The sequence below is a fragment of the Melanostigma gelatinosum genome (assembly GCF_949748355.1).
Source record: "Melanostigma gelatinosum genome assembly, chromosome: 5".
NCBI classification, from domain to species: domain Eukaryota; kingdom Metazoa; phylum Chordata; class Actinopteri; order Perciformes; family Zoarcidae; genus Melanostigma; species Melanostigma gelatinosum.
The window spans coordinates 26,536,495-26,550,471 of record NC_136638.1 but is presented as its reverse complement, the minus strand read 5'-3'; the positions used below and the strand labels follow the sequence as shown (position 1 = coordinate 26,550,471).

The 13,977-nt window shown below is 45.7% G+C and overlaps 1 protein-coding gene across 1 annotated transcript; it reads right to left on the bottom strand.

Moving 5' to 3' along the window:
* Positions 1–757: 757 nt before the first annotated feature.
* smu1a (SMU1 DNA replication regulator and spliceosomal factor a) lies at positions 758–6,280 on the bottom strand. The gene is made up of 12 exons (XM_079268364.1): positions 6,174–6,280; positions 5,626–5,836; positions 5,171–5,323; positions 4,878–4,988; positions 4,609–4,737; positions 4,387–4,506; positions 4,155–4,271; positions 3,659–3,786; positions 3,430–3,556; positions 3,080–3,247; positions 2,797–2,949; positions 758–1,655 (listed from the first exon to the last, which is right to left on the bottom strand). The coding sequence occupies exons 1-12, from the start codon at positions 6,197–6,199 to the stop codon at positions 1,557–1,559; spliced, it is 1,542 nt and encodes a 513-aa protein (XP_079124490.1). The 5' UTR covers positions 6,200–6,280; the 3' UTR covers positions 758–1,556.
* Positions 6,281–13,977: the final 7,697 nt, after the last annotated feature.

Below are 13,977 nucleotides of genomic sequence, written 5' to 3'. Positions count from 1 at the left end.
TATCGCAATTTACAAATATTTCATTGACAAAACTATTGTTCCAGACAATAATCTGATGAATCAATAATGACAATGAGCGTTGCTTGCAGCTAATCAAAAATAATTGCTTCCAATGTCAGCTGGGTGGGGCATTCACCAACCCCCCAAAAAGGGTTTTCTTCCTCTACTTTGCGATTATAAAAGGGGCAAAACATTAACAAGATTATAAGTTATTTCTTCTGCATTGCTTTTTATTATGAGATATTCAGTCTTCTTTTTAAGAGCATGTTTGAAAAATCTGACAACAGATGCTGCAGATGCAAAGTCAGCAGCTAAGACATTCAAACTCTTCAACATGCTAAGGGGGAAAAAACTGCTTTTATTTTGAAGGCGCAGTCAGCATCCTGCTGTGCGTCTTGCTGACTGACACTTGACTCCTCTGCACAGAGCTGCTGTACCGACAACCATCAGACCAGTTTATTCAGGGATCAAGCGCTTCCTCTTCCTATCACAGCAGCACGCACGGCTGGAAATTTAGGATTTTTTGAAAGTCTGAAGTCTCCAAACAACAAAGTTTAGTGAAGACTGTACAGTCTGGTGTCCTCGTTTCTTGAAACCTTCTAAAAACGTATGTTTTACATTTTCAGGTTCTCTTAACGTCACGTAAACACATTTTAAAAAGGTGATTTCTCTTCATTGTTCTGGTTAAACAGCTTTAATGGCACAGATATATGAATGGGACATTTGTAAATCCGGCATATTAAGTCTCATTCCAAACGTATTACAATGACTTTATTATTCATTTTAATGTATTATTTGGTTCTCCGTGTTGAAAGAACTAAATCATTTCAGGATACAAAATATATATAAAAGAATTTGGAGTGATGCCATAACATGTCTGTGTTGAAATTTAAAAAGAGGGAAGAAAACAAAGACATAAACAACAGAAGACTATTTAACCAGGTGTTCTTGGAGAAAAACTAAAATGCAAATAGAAAATATATTTACAAAAAAGTGGAATTTTCAAAACAAAACTGAGTAACTAGTATCTACACTCGCCTCCGCTCCCGTCTCTGAACAGCAGAACCTTAAATTATTTTACCTGAAACAATATCACGGATGAATGAATGAAATGTGAGAACCTTCCTCAATGTGTAACGAACAGTTTCTGAGTAATATTTGTAATAATCACGTCTGCGTCACATTTTGAAGAGTTTCTTTACAAAAGCGAAAGAACTCGAACCTCCGCTTACAAATTGATAAATGGCATAAAAGAAAATAATGTCGCATTAAAAAATAATAATGAGTCATTTCTGTGTTGGACAAACTGTCTCAGGTAAATAAGGTTCTACTGCGCCGACGCTCCAACACAACTGTCATTGGTTGTATTCAGCTGCACGGCTTCAATCGTAGAAAAAAACAAGATTCACCCGCACGAAGGTGAGCTGCTGAGATCGTCAACATGGATACAAGTCCACAGAGACCCCCCCCCCCCCCCCAGTGTTGTAAAGAGAACAGAACGGCAGAATGGGCGTCCAGGGCGAGAACATCCAGTCTCAGTTTGGGCTGAAACACCTTCAAGGCTTCCAGAGCTTCAGCAGGCCGTCCTCGCTGTAGGTGCTGATCAGGTTCTGGTGGGGGTGGTGGGCGATTCCGATCACATCCTTCTCGTGGATCTGGAGGACGCAAGAACAGAGCGTTTGAAATAAATGAATAAAATGATTCGATTATTTTATGATTGTTTCTAAAGTCATTTAAAGCTACGACGAGGAACTTTCAGTTTGTGTGGATTTTGGCCGTCCTTGTGGGAAATGTGTTTCCGAGCACCAGAGTCTCTTTAGAAAACCTCTGATTTTACTGCAACAGGGTCTGAAAGTCTGCCCATCTCAGTCCTGGTTCTCCCGTGCCTCCCTTCCCTCCAGCGGGTCCAGCAATACGTTCTGGGTCTCCAGCGGCGTGGTGTCGGCTCCCAGAGAGGAGAAGCTCTGCTCCTGGAAGAGGAGGAGGAGACGCTGCTGCTCCTGCTGCCGGGAGCTGAGCTCTCCTCCTCCCTCCGGAGCTCCGACTGCAGGTCCAAGGCTGTCTCTGCTGGAGGATCTGGGTCTGTCCACGGTGGACCGGTCTCTGTTGGAGGATCTGGGTCTGTCCACGGTGGACCGGTCTCTGATGGAGGATCTGGGTCTGTCCACGGTGGACCGGTCTCTGATGGAGGATCTGGGTCTGTCCACGGTGGACCGGTCTCTGATGGAGGATCTGAGTCTGTCCACGGTGGACCGGTCTCTGCTGGAGGATCTGGGTCTGTCCACGGTGGACCGGTCTCTGCTGGAGGATCTGGGTCTGTCCACGGTGGACCGGTCTCTGATGGAGGATCTGGGTCTGTCCACGGTGGACCGGTCTCTGATGGAGGATCTGGGTCTGTCCACGGTGGACCGGTCTCTGATGGAGGATCTGGGTCTGTCCACGGTGGACCGGTCTCTGATGGAGGATCTGGGTCTGTCCACGGTGGACCGGTCTCTGATGGAGGATCTGGGTCTGTCCACGGTGGACCGATCACCGCATTCAGAGTAACTATCTAGAAACAGACGATCTTCTTGCTGACGGCCTCGTTTACTGACGTAGGTCTTATGAGGCGTCATTGTTCCAGTGACGCTGTTTCATAACCAGTTGAAAGTTCCTCACAGTAACTTTAATAAGCAAGACAAAAGACCTTCAAGACTTGAATCAAAACTTTAACGTCAGACCGTTAAGCAGAAGCAGAGGAGGGAATGCGCTGAGATATTTCTGGCTCCGGCTTTGATCTGGGATCAGTGAACGTACCGTCAGCGTTCTCTCCAGCTTGCCGGTCACGGTGCTGAAGCAGTAGAGCACAAAGTCTTCGCCCACGCAGTAGATCCACTCGCCGCGGGGAGACAGGGTGCAGCACACAAAGTCACCGCCTTCCCTCTTACCGGAGCTGAAACTCCTCACGATCTACACAAGAGCATCCAAACACACAGAGCAGGCAGGCAGGGGCAGTTAATAAGAAATGATTGCTCAGTATTTAAGAGAGAACACATGACAACACTGGGCTCTGACTTCCTGCTCCAGGTGGTGGACTCACCTGTCCCTGCATGTTCATGATGACCACCGTGTTGGAGCGGTTGCACACCACAAAGTGCTCCGGGTTCTTGGGCAGCTGGATGACGTTGTTGACCGTGATGTCGGTGCCGGCCGACGTGCCCAGAGGCTTGAAGGTGTTGGTGCACTCGCTGGTCTTCATGTTCCACATCTGGAGACGGGTCGACAAGCACAGCGGGGTGAGACACTGAGTCAGACACGCGTGGCTAAGATACACAGCGCGCCCACGCTTTTTAAATTTTCCATTAAAAAAAGTCACAAAAATATAGTTTGCTGTCAATTATAGTTCTTGGAAATCTCTTTTAAGACATTCACTGTCGAGACTTCTCTCACCTTGACCGTCCCGTCCGATGAGGCGCTGATGATGTGGTGTCCGTCTGGAGTGAACGTGGCCTCGTTCACAAAGGAGGTGTGGCCGCGGAAGTCCTTCAGAGTTTTACCCGACTTCAGTCCGTGGATTCTGAAGCAAAAAACACAAGGATTTAAAAGCATGTTCACAAAGTTATCCTCAAAAAAAAGATGTGGAGTGAAGAGGAGCATAAACAGGCGACGGTGTGTTTACCTGATGATCTGGTCGAAGGAGGCGCTGAGGAGCTGACTGCTGTCTTTACAGAAACTCACGCACGTTACTCCTTTACTGTGAGCGCGCTCAAACCTCCTCAGACACTGACCGCTCTGGATCTTCCACACCTACACACACACACACAGCAAATAAGTGGATTTCATACTATTGGGGGAAAACAGCTGTTTTCTGGATTTCATTATACCGTTAACATTGGTGATAATCTGGGTTTTATTTTGAAGGTTTACCAGCACAGAGAAAGTTGCATTTATCTCTGACTTTACAGCCTTTCACACCTCATCGAAAAGGATGTTTTCATGATTTTTTACCAAACCATAAACCAGCTGCTAGTCTGATTTGTGTACAAGAGGCAGCAACTATAACCCCCGTGTGCTGAAGGAAGAAGCTGCTCATCAAACTCGCCTTAACTTTAGCTGTGAAGCAACAAAAGGACGTAGAAGCAATGAGAGAAACGGAAGCATTGTTTCTCGTCTACCTTGATCTTTCCGTCCTGAGCTCCCGTGGCCAACATCTCCGTGTCCCGACTGAAGCCCATACACAACACCGCGTCGTCCATCATCATGAAGTTATCCTGAGCCTGGTACTTCAGATCCTGTACGGCACAATGATTACAACTCAGCACAAGTCAATAAGGAATGATAACAGTAAACGTGGTGTCATATTAAACAGCACATCTGGTTTATGCGTCGTCGTTTTGCAGAAGCTACCTTTCGGATTTTGCCGGTGGTGAAGTTCCAGACCTCGATGAAGCCGTCCACAGAGCCGGTGACCAGGTACTGACCATCGGGGGAGAACCGGGAGCACTCCACGTGAGACTTCTGTCCAAACTGAGCAGGGAAGAGAAACGAGTCACGTCAGACAAAGTATTGAAATGTATCATAACTCCTGGAAGTGCAAAATCAAAACCAAATGCTTGGCTGTGTGGGTACCTTGATGTGTCTGTTGAGCTGAGTGGGGAAGCGCTCCTCCTCCACATCTTTAACGGCAGCTTTGCCCCTGAACAAATCGATCGTCATACCAGGAGGCAGGAGGCCCTGATGCTGCTGCCACTTCAGGGACTGGAGGAGGAGAATGTTGAAAAATCATCATCAGCACTGTATTTGGATGTGAGCGTAACTAGCAAGTATGGGGAATGTGAATAAAGAGGGAGGACTATGCAAATAACTCATCACCAGCTGCAGGTTTCTGGATCGCGTACCTGTCCCAGCAGAGCCATGAGACGAGAGGGCGGCACCACGCTGACCTCCCCGGCCAACGCCTGAGCGATGGCCGACCGGCGCTTCTCCTTACTGCTGCCGTCTGGGTACGCCTGGACATCAACAAACACAAATATTAATAGTAATAGAGTCTCTCTTCAATAATACTCTCTGGATCTGAACAACAAACTTAGGTATAAAACATGTGTCCCCGATGAAGAACCAGCTGAAGCGTCGGGTTCCAACTGATCCTGGACAAAGACTGCATCTTGTTACGCGTCTGGTTGGGACTCACCTCTCTGGGATCGAAGTAGGAGCGAGCCAGCAGGTTCTCCAGGTTGATGTATCTCTCCGGCTGGGTCTGCTTCAGCATGATCATGGGGTCGGTCTGCCTGAGGAGGGAACGGGCTGCACCCAACTCTCTCAGCTCGATCAGCTCCAACACCACCTGGGCGGGAAACAACACACACGTTCAGATTTAGAGGACCATGACTTCAGAGATGAAAAGGGACCACAGTCACGCGTAAACCAACAACACTGCAGACCAAGGAGGAGGTGAGAGGAGAACAACAACAACAACACAATATTAAGCAATCAAACACCTGGTGATTTAAGTTCATGAAGAGGAAGAAAACTAAATGAAAGAAGGCAATAACATGTCACTATAGATGCACTGGGACTGTAGAAGGATATCGAAATGTAAAGTTGACAATGTGTTTATCTGTAGACCACCATTCCTCCAGCCCTCACCTGTTCATAGAGGTCTATCAGGGTCTTGTCCGGCAGCTTGAGGGACTGGATGGCCTGCAGGACGGTGTCCCAGTGGCCGCTGTTTATGTCGGCCACAAAGCTCTCTATGCTGTCCACGGTGTTCAGAGACACGGTGGTCTCCTCCTGCAGGGTGACCAGAGTCCGCTGCAGGTTGTTCTCCTTCAAGTACTGCATGATCAGACGGATCACGCTGTGGGAAACACACGGTGACAGACATATGGACACACGTTTAATGTAAGATAGCTAAGTTTAAGCATTTTGTATGCAATAATCGAGGCGCCTTTGTTGGATGCTGGTGCATCATTTTAAGTAATATTAATATTGAGCAAACTGTATTCATGGGGGAGCCTGTAAGTTAGCTTAAGTTAGCTTGTTAGCTTAAGTTAGCTCAGGGCGCTAACGCTAGCGCTGCAGCGAAGGATGAGGCAGGCCTCAATAGCTAAACATGTATTAAAATGCAGAGTTTTTGGCAATATAACTACTATATGAATAATTTGGCTTGATGTGTAAGTAACTGGACCACTTACTCTGCGGATTCCACCTCCAGAGACATGATTATTTATCCCAAAACAGCAGCCACAAGACACTCTTTACTGAGTCTGCAGGAGCAGTAAAGACGAGGCACGCAAGACTGACGCAAACACGGAAGTACTGGGAGGAGCCACGGACCTTCAAAATAAAACACTCATCGTGTGGAGGTGATAAAATGAAATGAAATTAAATAAAATGAAATGAAATAATCCTTTATTAGTCCCACAGCAGGGAAATTTACAGGATTACAGCAGCATAGTGGATAGTGCAAACAAGAGACATAATAAAAAAACAAGATCAAAACAATAAATAAGTAATAAAACAGTAAATACTATTAAATAAGTAAAAAAGTAAAAAAAACCACAATAACTAAAATATTATATATACAGACAGAGTAATTGTTGTATTGCACAGTGTATTTATATTGCACAGATTGTTGTGTTGTGTGGTCTACTAGTATGAATTTGGGAGTAGTAACAAAACTGAAAATGTTATTAAATGTATATTCAATAATAATATTATCGTTATGCTTTATATAATGTGCCTACATATGCACGTTATGTGTACATTTGCTTGACTGTAGGTCAGTTCTATTCAATTGAATTAAACTCCATCCATGCCCCCTAAAATAATAAGCCTTCATGGTGGTAATAGATTAAACATTACACCTGGGATCAGTTCATCTGGAAATGGAGTCCAGGTACCAACAAGGGTCTTTGAAGAGTCCCGGATGGACACCAGCAGGATTACTGCTAGAAATGAATTGAACAAGAGAATAAATCAGAAAGACTAGTTTGTCGATTGGTGGTGTCACTGGTTTCCTCCAACCTCCTTCTATGTCAATCAAAGCACAGATAGGTTTGTGTCCTCTGGGACTCTGTCAATAAAAAGACCTACGCTGTGATATTTATGAGCATCTTCTCCGCATTAGTGTGCACAACCATCCCCGTCTGCTTGGATTGGTTTGTTTCCAGAAGGATCAACAGGGGGCGCTATCCGCCCAGCTACGACGCAGAGGCCCTCTTCCCTCTCTTCTCTCTGCCAGTGAAGGTCTTTCAAGGTTATGATGATGATGATGATGATGATGCTCCGTGCAGCACCACTTCAGTCTGCAGCCCCACAGCCTGGGTTTGGATTGTTTTGGGCAATCATGACATAATCCCACGGTGAGCCCCATCCACATTGGAAATGAATCTGGCACCAGGAACACACCAGACCTCCTTCGGTTTCATTTGCCTTCGCAGATGGACAAATATATTGGAACGCAATGAGGAGGACGGGGAGGGGAGGAGCGGCGTTTTCACACACACACACACTACCGTACCACCGCAGTCATTCTGAATATATTAACATAAGAGCAGGACAAAAGACGTCAATATAATTTTTGCCATCTCCTGGCATGACAAAGCAGAGGCTGTTTGGGGAATGCTTCCCAGTGAGGGAGACGCCGCCGCGCTGGAAGAATGACAGCGACACAAAAGGCTGTAATGTAATCACTTCATCCTTTCTGAGAAAAACAAAGACTCGTCTCAAATTATGTGAGGTGCCGTTCTCGCCGTGCAATACAGTCGCCCTCTTCCTTCACAATTAGAACACATTACCAACACAGAGACATGTCTTCTTCTCTTTGGTCTGTCAGAAAAGGAAACTTACATTTTTGGTGAGAATAAACATAAGTTCCACCTGCTCAGTGGGCGGTGGACGGTGCAATGACTTACTGTCTGGCATCAAAACACTTCCCAGCTGTGAGTCCCTCAGTGTCTTTGAGGGGAAAAAAGCAAAAGAGAAAGTATTTTAAAAGTGTGTCATTTGTTTACACTTTAAACAAAATGACCAAATCATGATATTCATGAACTAAACCCTTCTGCGAAAATGCAAGCATTTATTAGCGATTCAATGCTTCTGAATCGACTTCTCTCACAAAACAAATCAGAGAATTCTGCATTTCTGGCACGATCCTCCCAATCCCAATCTCTTGTGTTCTCATGGAAACCATTTAAAATGCTGAAGTGAAATGACCACACTGAACACTCACAGCTCTGACAATAATAACAAAGCACGGCGTTGTTTAAGAGATGAATGAATCGATCTGGTGTCAACACGGCAGAGGAGAGGATGATGAGCGGGGTGAGGAAGAAGTGAGGGGGGTGGGGGGGATCTGTCAAGACAGTAATGGAGACCGCTGCCTGTGATCTGGATTGAATCCTATGACAGATTACAGTTTGAATTGTGACACGAGGCAGCTGCCCTACTTTCTAACATGATGCTCCATCCTGGATTTGTAGTGTGCCCCAACACAACGAACTGTCAGTTGTTGTTGCATCACTATATTTGGGTTTGATTTGGCTGATAAAGAAACAGGACACACTTTAGGAAATGCTGAATGGGAGGAGATGATGGTTTGAAAGTTTCCTTTAAATACAAAATTCTGCAGTGACATGTCATAAAAAAAAGATTTCAGTGAAATGATGACTTGTTCTATTAACATACACAAATGTATTTATACAAATGGTCCCTTTGTTCTGTGTTTTTAAAAAAGGAACTAAGAACGCCTGCTGTATGTCAGCTGAGATTCCGTCACATGACTTTTTAATCTGGATAAAACAGATAAGAATAAGTTACACGTAACATAGTAAATCTTTGCGATGTCTTGGCAGCTACAGAGGGGATTACAGGTGTGCTGTTGGAGTCGAATGTTCGGGTTTTCATGAGATTTGAACAGCAAAGATGCTTTCAGCTCAGCACTGCACATTACCAAACACCGAGACGCAGATGACAAAAACAAGGTTTTATATTCATGGTTTAACTCAGATTAGATGTAAAATTCAGGATCCGCATCAGACTAGAAAAATGATAATATATGCAAGTTAAAATATGCATTCTCATAAACCGCTCCGATCCCAACATTTCCCGTCGCCGGCTGACAAAGCCTGCTGTTTGGTTTCCTTTATGTCTCTTTAAGAGCTCCGCCCTTCAGTGTTCCCCTTTGGCCGAACAAAATGAACAAAGGTTCATTCATTTGCTGCCGAGGAGCTACTCACAACTCCTTGCTAATTGCTGATTTATCCGACAGTCAGTCAGCCCTCCAGTCACAAGTGGAAGTGGGTGGGAGGTGTGTGTCTGAGAGGTATTGGTGATGGTGGTGATGGTAACTCTTGATGGATCTGTCCCTGTAGGTTGTTTGCAGCTCGGGTCTGACTATTGGCATGTCCATTATTCTCCATGGACGCACTTGAAAAGCCAAAGGGGACTCAATGAGAAACCCCAATTGAAATTCTCAATCTTCCTGACACGCAATCAGGAATAAGGAGCAACACTGAATACACTGCAGCTGCAGAACTGTGTTCAGTTTTCCGGAGAGGAGGCGCACAAAGCCACACAGAGACGAAGAATTGGGTTTCGTTCGTGCCGCGGCAGCTTGCATCGGAGCGCGATGCATTTCGGGTCATCAAGGTGATAAAGCACTGAGCTGGAAATGGGATTGTGCCTGTACGGCAGTGTACCAGGCAGCAAACGTCAACTGATATACGTTAGCCTCCGAGCGGTCTGGATGGGAGAGATACGCAGCAGGGCGCCTCTCTACCCGTGACAATGTAAATAGAAGCTATCCACTTACCGGGTGAACGCGTCTGCTTCTCCTCAGCTGAAAGGCTCCCGAGGCCGTCGTATTTACCAAAAAAACACCCACAAAGTGCTGACACAAGTGGATGCTTTTGAGCTCTCTTTTCAATTACTGGTCTATCTCTGCTTGTTCCAGTACCTCCATTCATGGAAGTCTGACATCTACAACTCGAGGAGCCTTTTGTCAGGTTGTTTGGGAATTCACCCGAGGGGGTTTTATGCACATCCATGCAACATACCAGCATCTTTTCAGCTAGAGCGGGGGTGAAAGGCGTGATTTTGGAGACTTTTGAAGGCTTTTTGGAGGGTCAAAATGATAACACCTGCATAATACCGGTGTACATGCATCGCCCTGAGCCTTTAAGGTTAAGCATCTGTGTAACAACAGCAGCTGGTTGAAACGAATGGTTCCAAACAGAAGCTGAAAGATCAATTCATGCTAAAGTAGCAAAAATAGTTCCGAAATATGACATCATGTGATATTTATGTAGAATTTAAACAAGAGTTTAAATTGCTCTGCAGCCTTTGTAGTGACAAAGGTTGGGAGACGGGTATCATGATTTGTTTGAATGTATAATGTCAGCACTACAAACTACGCGCCCGACTCCCGTGGAAGGCTCCGGTATCTTCTCCCAGAGGGCAGGAGGCTGAAGAGACTGTGAGGGGTGACTTTGCGGGTGAGGCGAGTGTCATATATGTCCTGCAGGGAGGGGAGTGAGGCACCAATGATCCTTCCAGCTGTGTTCACTATGCGCTGCAGGGCTTTCCTGTTGTGGTCAGTGCAGCTTCCGCCCCACACAGTGATGCAGTTTGTCAGGATGCTCTCAATGGTGCCTCGGTAAAAGGTGCACATGATGGGTGGTGGTGTTCTTGCCTTCTTCAGTTTGCGGAGAAAGTAGAGGCGCCTCTGGGCTTTCTTTGCCAGTGATGTTGTGTTGGCTGTCCACGAGAGGTCCTCACTGATGTCCACCCCCAGGAACCCCCAGTGAAGAACAGTGGACTGAGCACACAGCCTTGAGGGACCCCTGTGCTCAGTGTGATGCTGCTCGAGGTGTTGTTGCCGACACGTACTGCTTGTGGCCTCTCGCTGAGGAAGTCCAGCAGCCAGTTACACAGCGAGGTGTTGAGCCCCAGCTGGTCAAGTTTGAAGATGAGTTTTTGTGGGATTATGGTGTTGAATGCTGAACTTCATTTGTCATTTGTCATTTGTTTGAAGACAGGTGAGGATTCCTCACAGCTTATGAATAAATAGTAAGCAGCTCTGTTGAAGGAAAGACCGACGTGTTGGCGTCTCTTGCTCTAATCTTACGAACCAGATCAAGAGTTAAAGCCACAACCTTCTCTATCCTCATGAGAAGCACATCTCTTGTATCGTACCGTAACAATCCTCCGAGATGCAGAGTCACAAAAGGCTCTGATCATTCTATTGAGGCTCACAATTAAAACCTAATTGTGTTCGGAACAACCCATTCAACAGAGCTCACAGTGGGGAGATTCAGCAGGTTGAAATGAGGTTATTATGCAAAACACAGAAGACAAAGGGAGGCTATTTGCAGTTAATTAACGTGGTAATTTTCTTAGGATCTGTCTCATAATTGATACAGCAGAAGCAGTGCGTAGAGCATAGAGCCTCTCTGCGCACTCTCACTGGAGCGATTGTGTCGCTTGTTGGCTTGTCCGAGTATTTGTATGGCCCTCACACTCCTCCCAGGGAGTTATTGATTCCCCGTGCCTCGCTCATTAGCATGCACAGGCACGATAATACGTGAATCCATCGCCCGCCAGCCTCTGCTGAAGGGAGTGCAGTCCTAAGGGGAAGAGGGCAACATATTCAGGTCCAATTTTCCTGTCTTTTTCTCAGGATTACCATCGCATTGTTTTCTCCCGTACACAGTGCCAAGACGCCGCGCTGAGCTGCACCAACGCATGAAGTGCAAGGGAACTTGGGCACATTTGGGATACTCACCGGCAGAGACAATCCAATGATAGAATAAATTCATCCGTGGTGGCTTAATTAACGTGTGCTGTTGGAGTGGAACAAAGCTAGTGGATGGGATACAAACACTCGAACAAAGACAGGAGTGCACTTCATGAGAAAGACACACCCGAGCTAATGTACAGGGGAGATCATTTTGTATTCTGTCCCTCTTAAACCATGAAAGAGACCAAAATCTAGACACATTGAAGTATTTCACGAATGGATTCCACAACAGATTTAGCCTTTTTCCTCAAAACCCTTCCAAAATGACATACCGGTACTTGGCTTTTTTTTTGATAGCATGCAAGCGTACATGTCAAAAGTCCACTTGGCCTCCGAAGCCCCGTTGGTTTTAAAAGGAAGTCCTTGACATTTCGTTCTCTGCCAGTTGAGGCGATTTTCACTGTTCCACAGCAGCACATCTCAGCAGGGAGCCCGTTTCAAGCTGAAAGAATGGGCCGTGGATCGTCACCGTGCCCCATGGCAGCTGTCATCTATAGAGACAGGACTGGCGTGCATGGGCCCTTGTCAAATATTGGATCGGGCTGAAAATCGCTCGTGGGTTCTTCGGGGGGGGCGGGGGCGACTGCAGAAATGGAACAAGAAATCTGAAATGTCACTGCCTCTCCTCATCTGTCCTATAGCACCATTCTGTGTTTTATTACTGTTTCAACGGTTTCATTCTGTCTCTATAGGAACCGGCCTGGCTGTCACAAATGAATGGAGGTGAGGGAATAACCCATCTGGAAAGGTCACAGTCGTATAATGGCCTTTTGTTCATGTCTGCGTTTTGAATATCGGATTTATGATGCATGCTATGGAAATGATTTGAAGGAGACTAAAATGACTAAATGCCTAAAATAGCATATCATACAATTAAAATAAAGTCCCTTCCAGACTGGAACTGTGCTTATGTGCTTCATACATTAAATCAGTGGCTCCTAAAGGTTTTGGTTTGTGTCCCCTAAAAATGAAAAGCAGAACTCATGACCCTCTGTCACGGGTTATATACTGTACACTGTATGAATGTAGCATTTCTGCCAAAGAGCGGCTTTTCTTGATTTATCACAACCGGACAAAGTGAAAACATCCAGTGTTCCACAAGAGGAAAGCCAGACTATTCTCCATGACTTCATTTGTAGGCACAACACACATGTGCTGCTGACTGAAGGAGCCACGATTCTTTGCTGTATGAGGACGAATGCTCAGTGATGCAGAGAAAAACACCTGCGAACAAAAACATGGACACTTTCACACGCACACGCACGCACACACACACACACACACACTCTCTCTCTCTCTCTCTCTCGGGTGGACTGGAGTGTGAGCATCCGTCAGTCTCTCACTGCACCTTCCGTGAGCTTCAAAGAGGAAGCCGGACGTGCTCAGAAAGAGAACGCGGCGGCTCTCACGGTTTTATCCTCCACAGCTGTCTGAGGCAGACATCGCTCGGTTTGATGTGATCTCACACAACAACATCACATTACACTAAATCTAATAGCTTTCTAGCTGACTGGAAACACATTTCTTCCTCTGGTGTTGCAGCAGATTTGTAGTCGAGATCGTGCTGGACTAACTGTGCATCGTGCATGGTGGTTTTAGTTCTATTTATTGATATTAATTGAAGTCATTCTTATTTATTCCTCCCTATCAAGTATAAAAACATAGCAGTTGCTGCCTATCAAGTGAAACTCACAGGTGGATGGTGTGTTCACTTTGAACACTCGGCTCCTGGGTTATTTGACCGGACCGCTCACTGTTGTTTCAAGCTTCTGCAGCGTGAATGTTGATGACTGATTGAGAGACAGAATTGGCTCGAGGCCTCAGAAAATACGTAGAATGGTTTGAATTACGTTTTGTTGCAGAAAGTCATGAAGTGGATGCTTTTCATCTGATGTGCCTTTCAGTTTGATTCATCCATAAACAAATGAATCAAGCTTTATTCACAGATCAAGGACACTGAGTCCTAGTCGATGCATTGAGCACAAGAGGTTTTTCTATGTATTTCATGTTATCTCACATGTTCTGATTGATTTAGACTGAGGCCACAGTCACACCACCATTTATTACAGCAGGGTGTACAATGGAATGGACACTATCAGGGGATTTGTTCACATCAGCAAAGTAAATCCTTGTGGAGGGTAAAGGAAAGTAAAGTCCAGCTTCAGAGACCTTTGACAAGTAATTGCATCGACCGTGTT

Excerpts from the sequence above, each read along its gene's own strand:
- smu1a (XM_079268364.1), bottom strand. The coding sequence starts at position 6,199 with ATGTCTCTGGAGGTGGAATCCGCAGA. Across the intron at positions 3,787-4,154 it reads CTCAGGACGGAAAGATCAAG|GTGTGGAAGATCCAGAGCGG; the intron begins GTAGACGAGAAA and ends GTGTGTGTGTAG. Across the intron at positions 2,950-3,079 it reads TCATGAACATGCAGGGACAG|ATCGTGAGGAGTTTCAGCTC; the intron begins GTGAGTCCACCA and ends GCTCTTGTGTAG.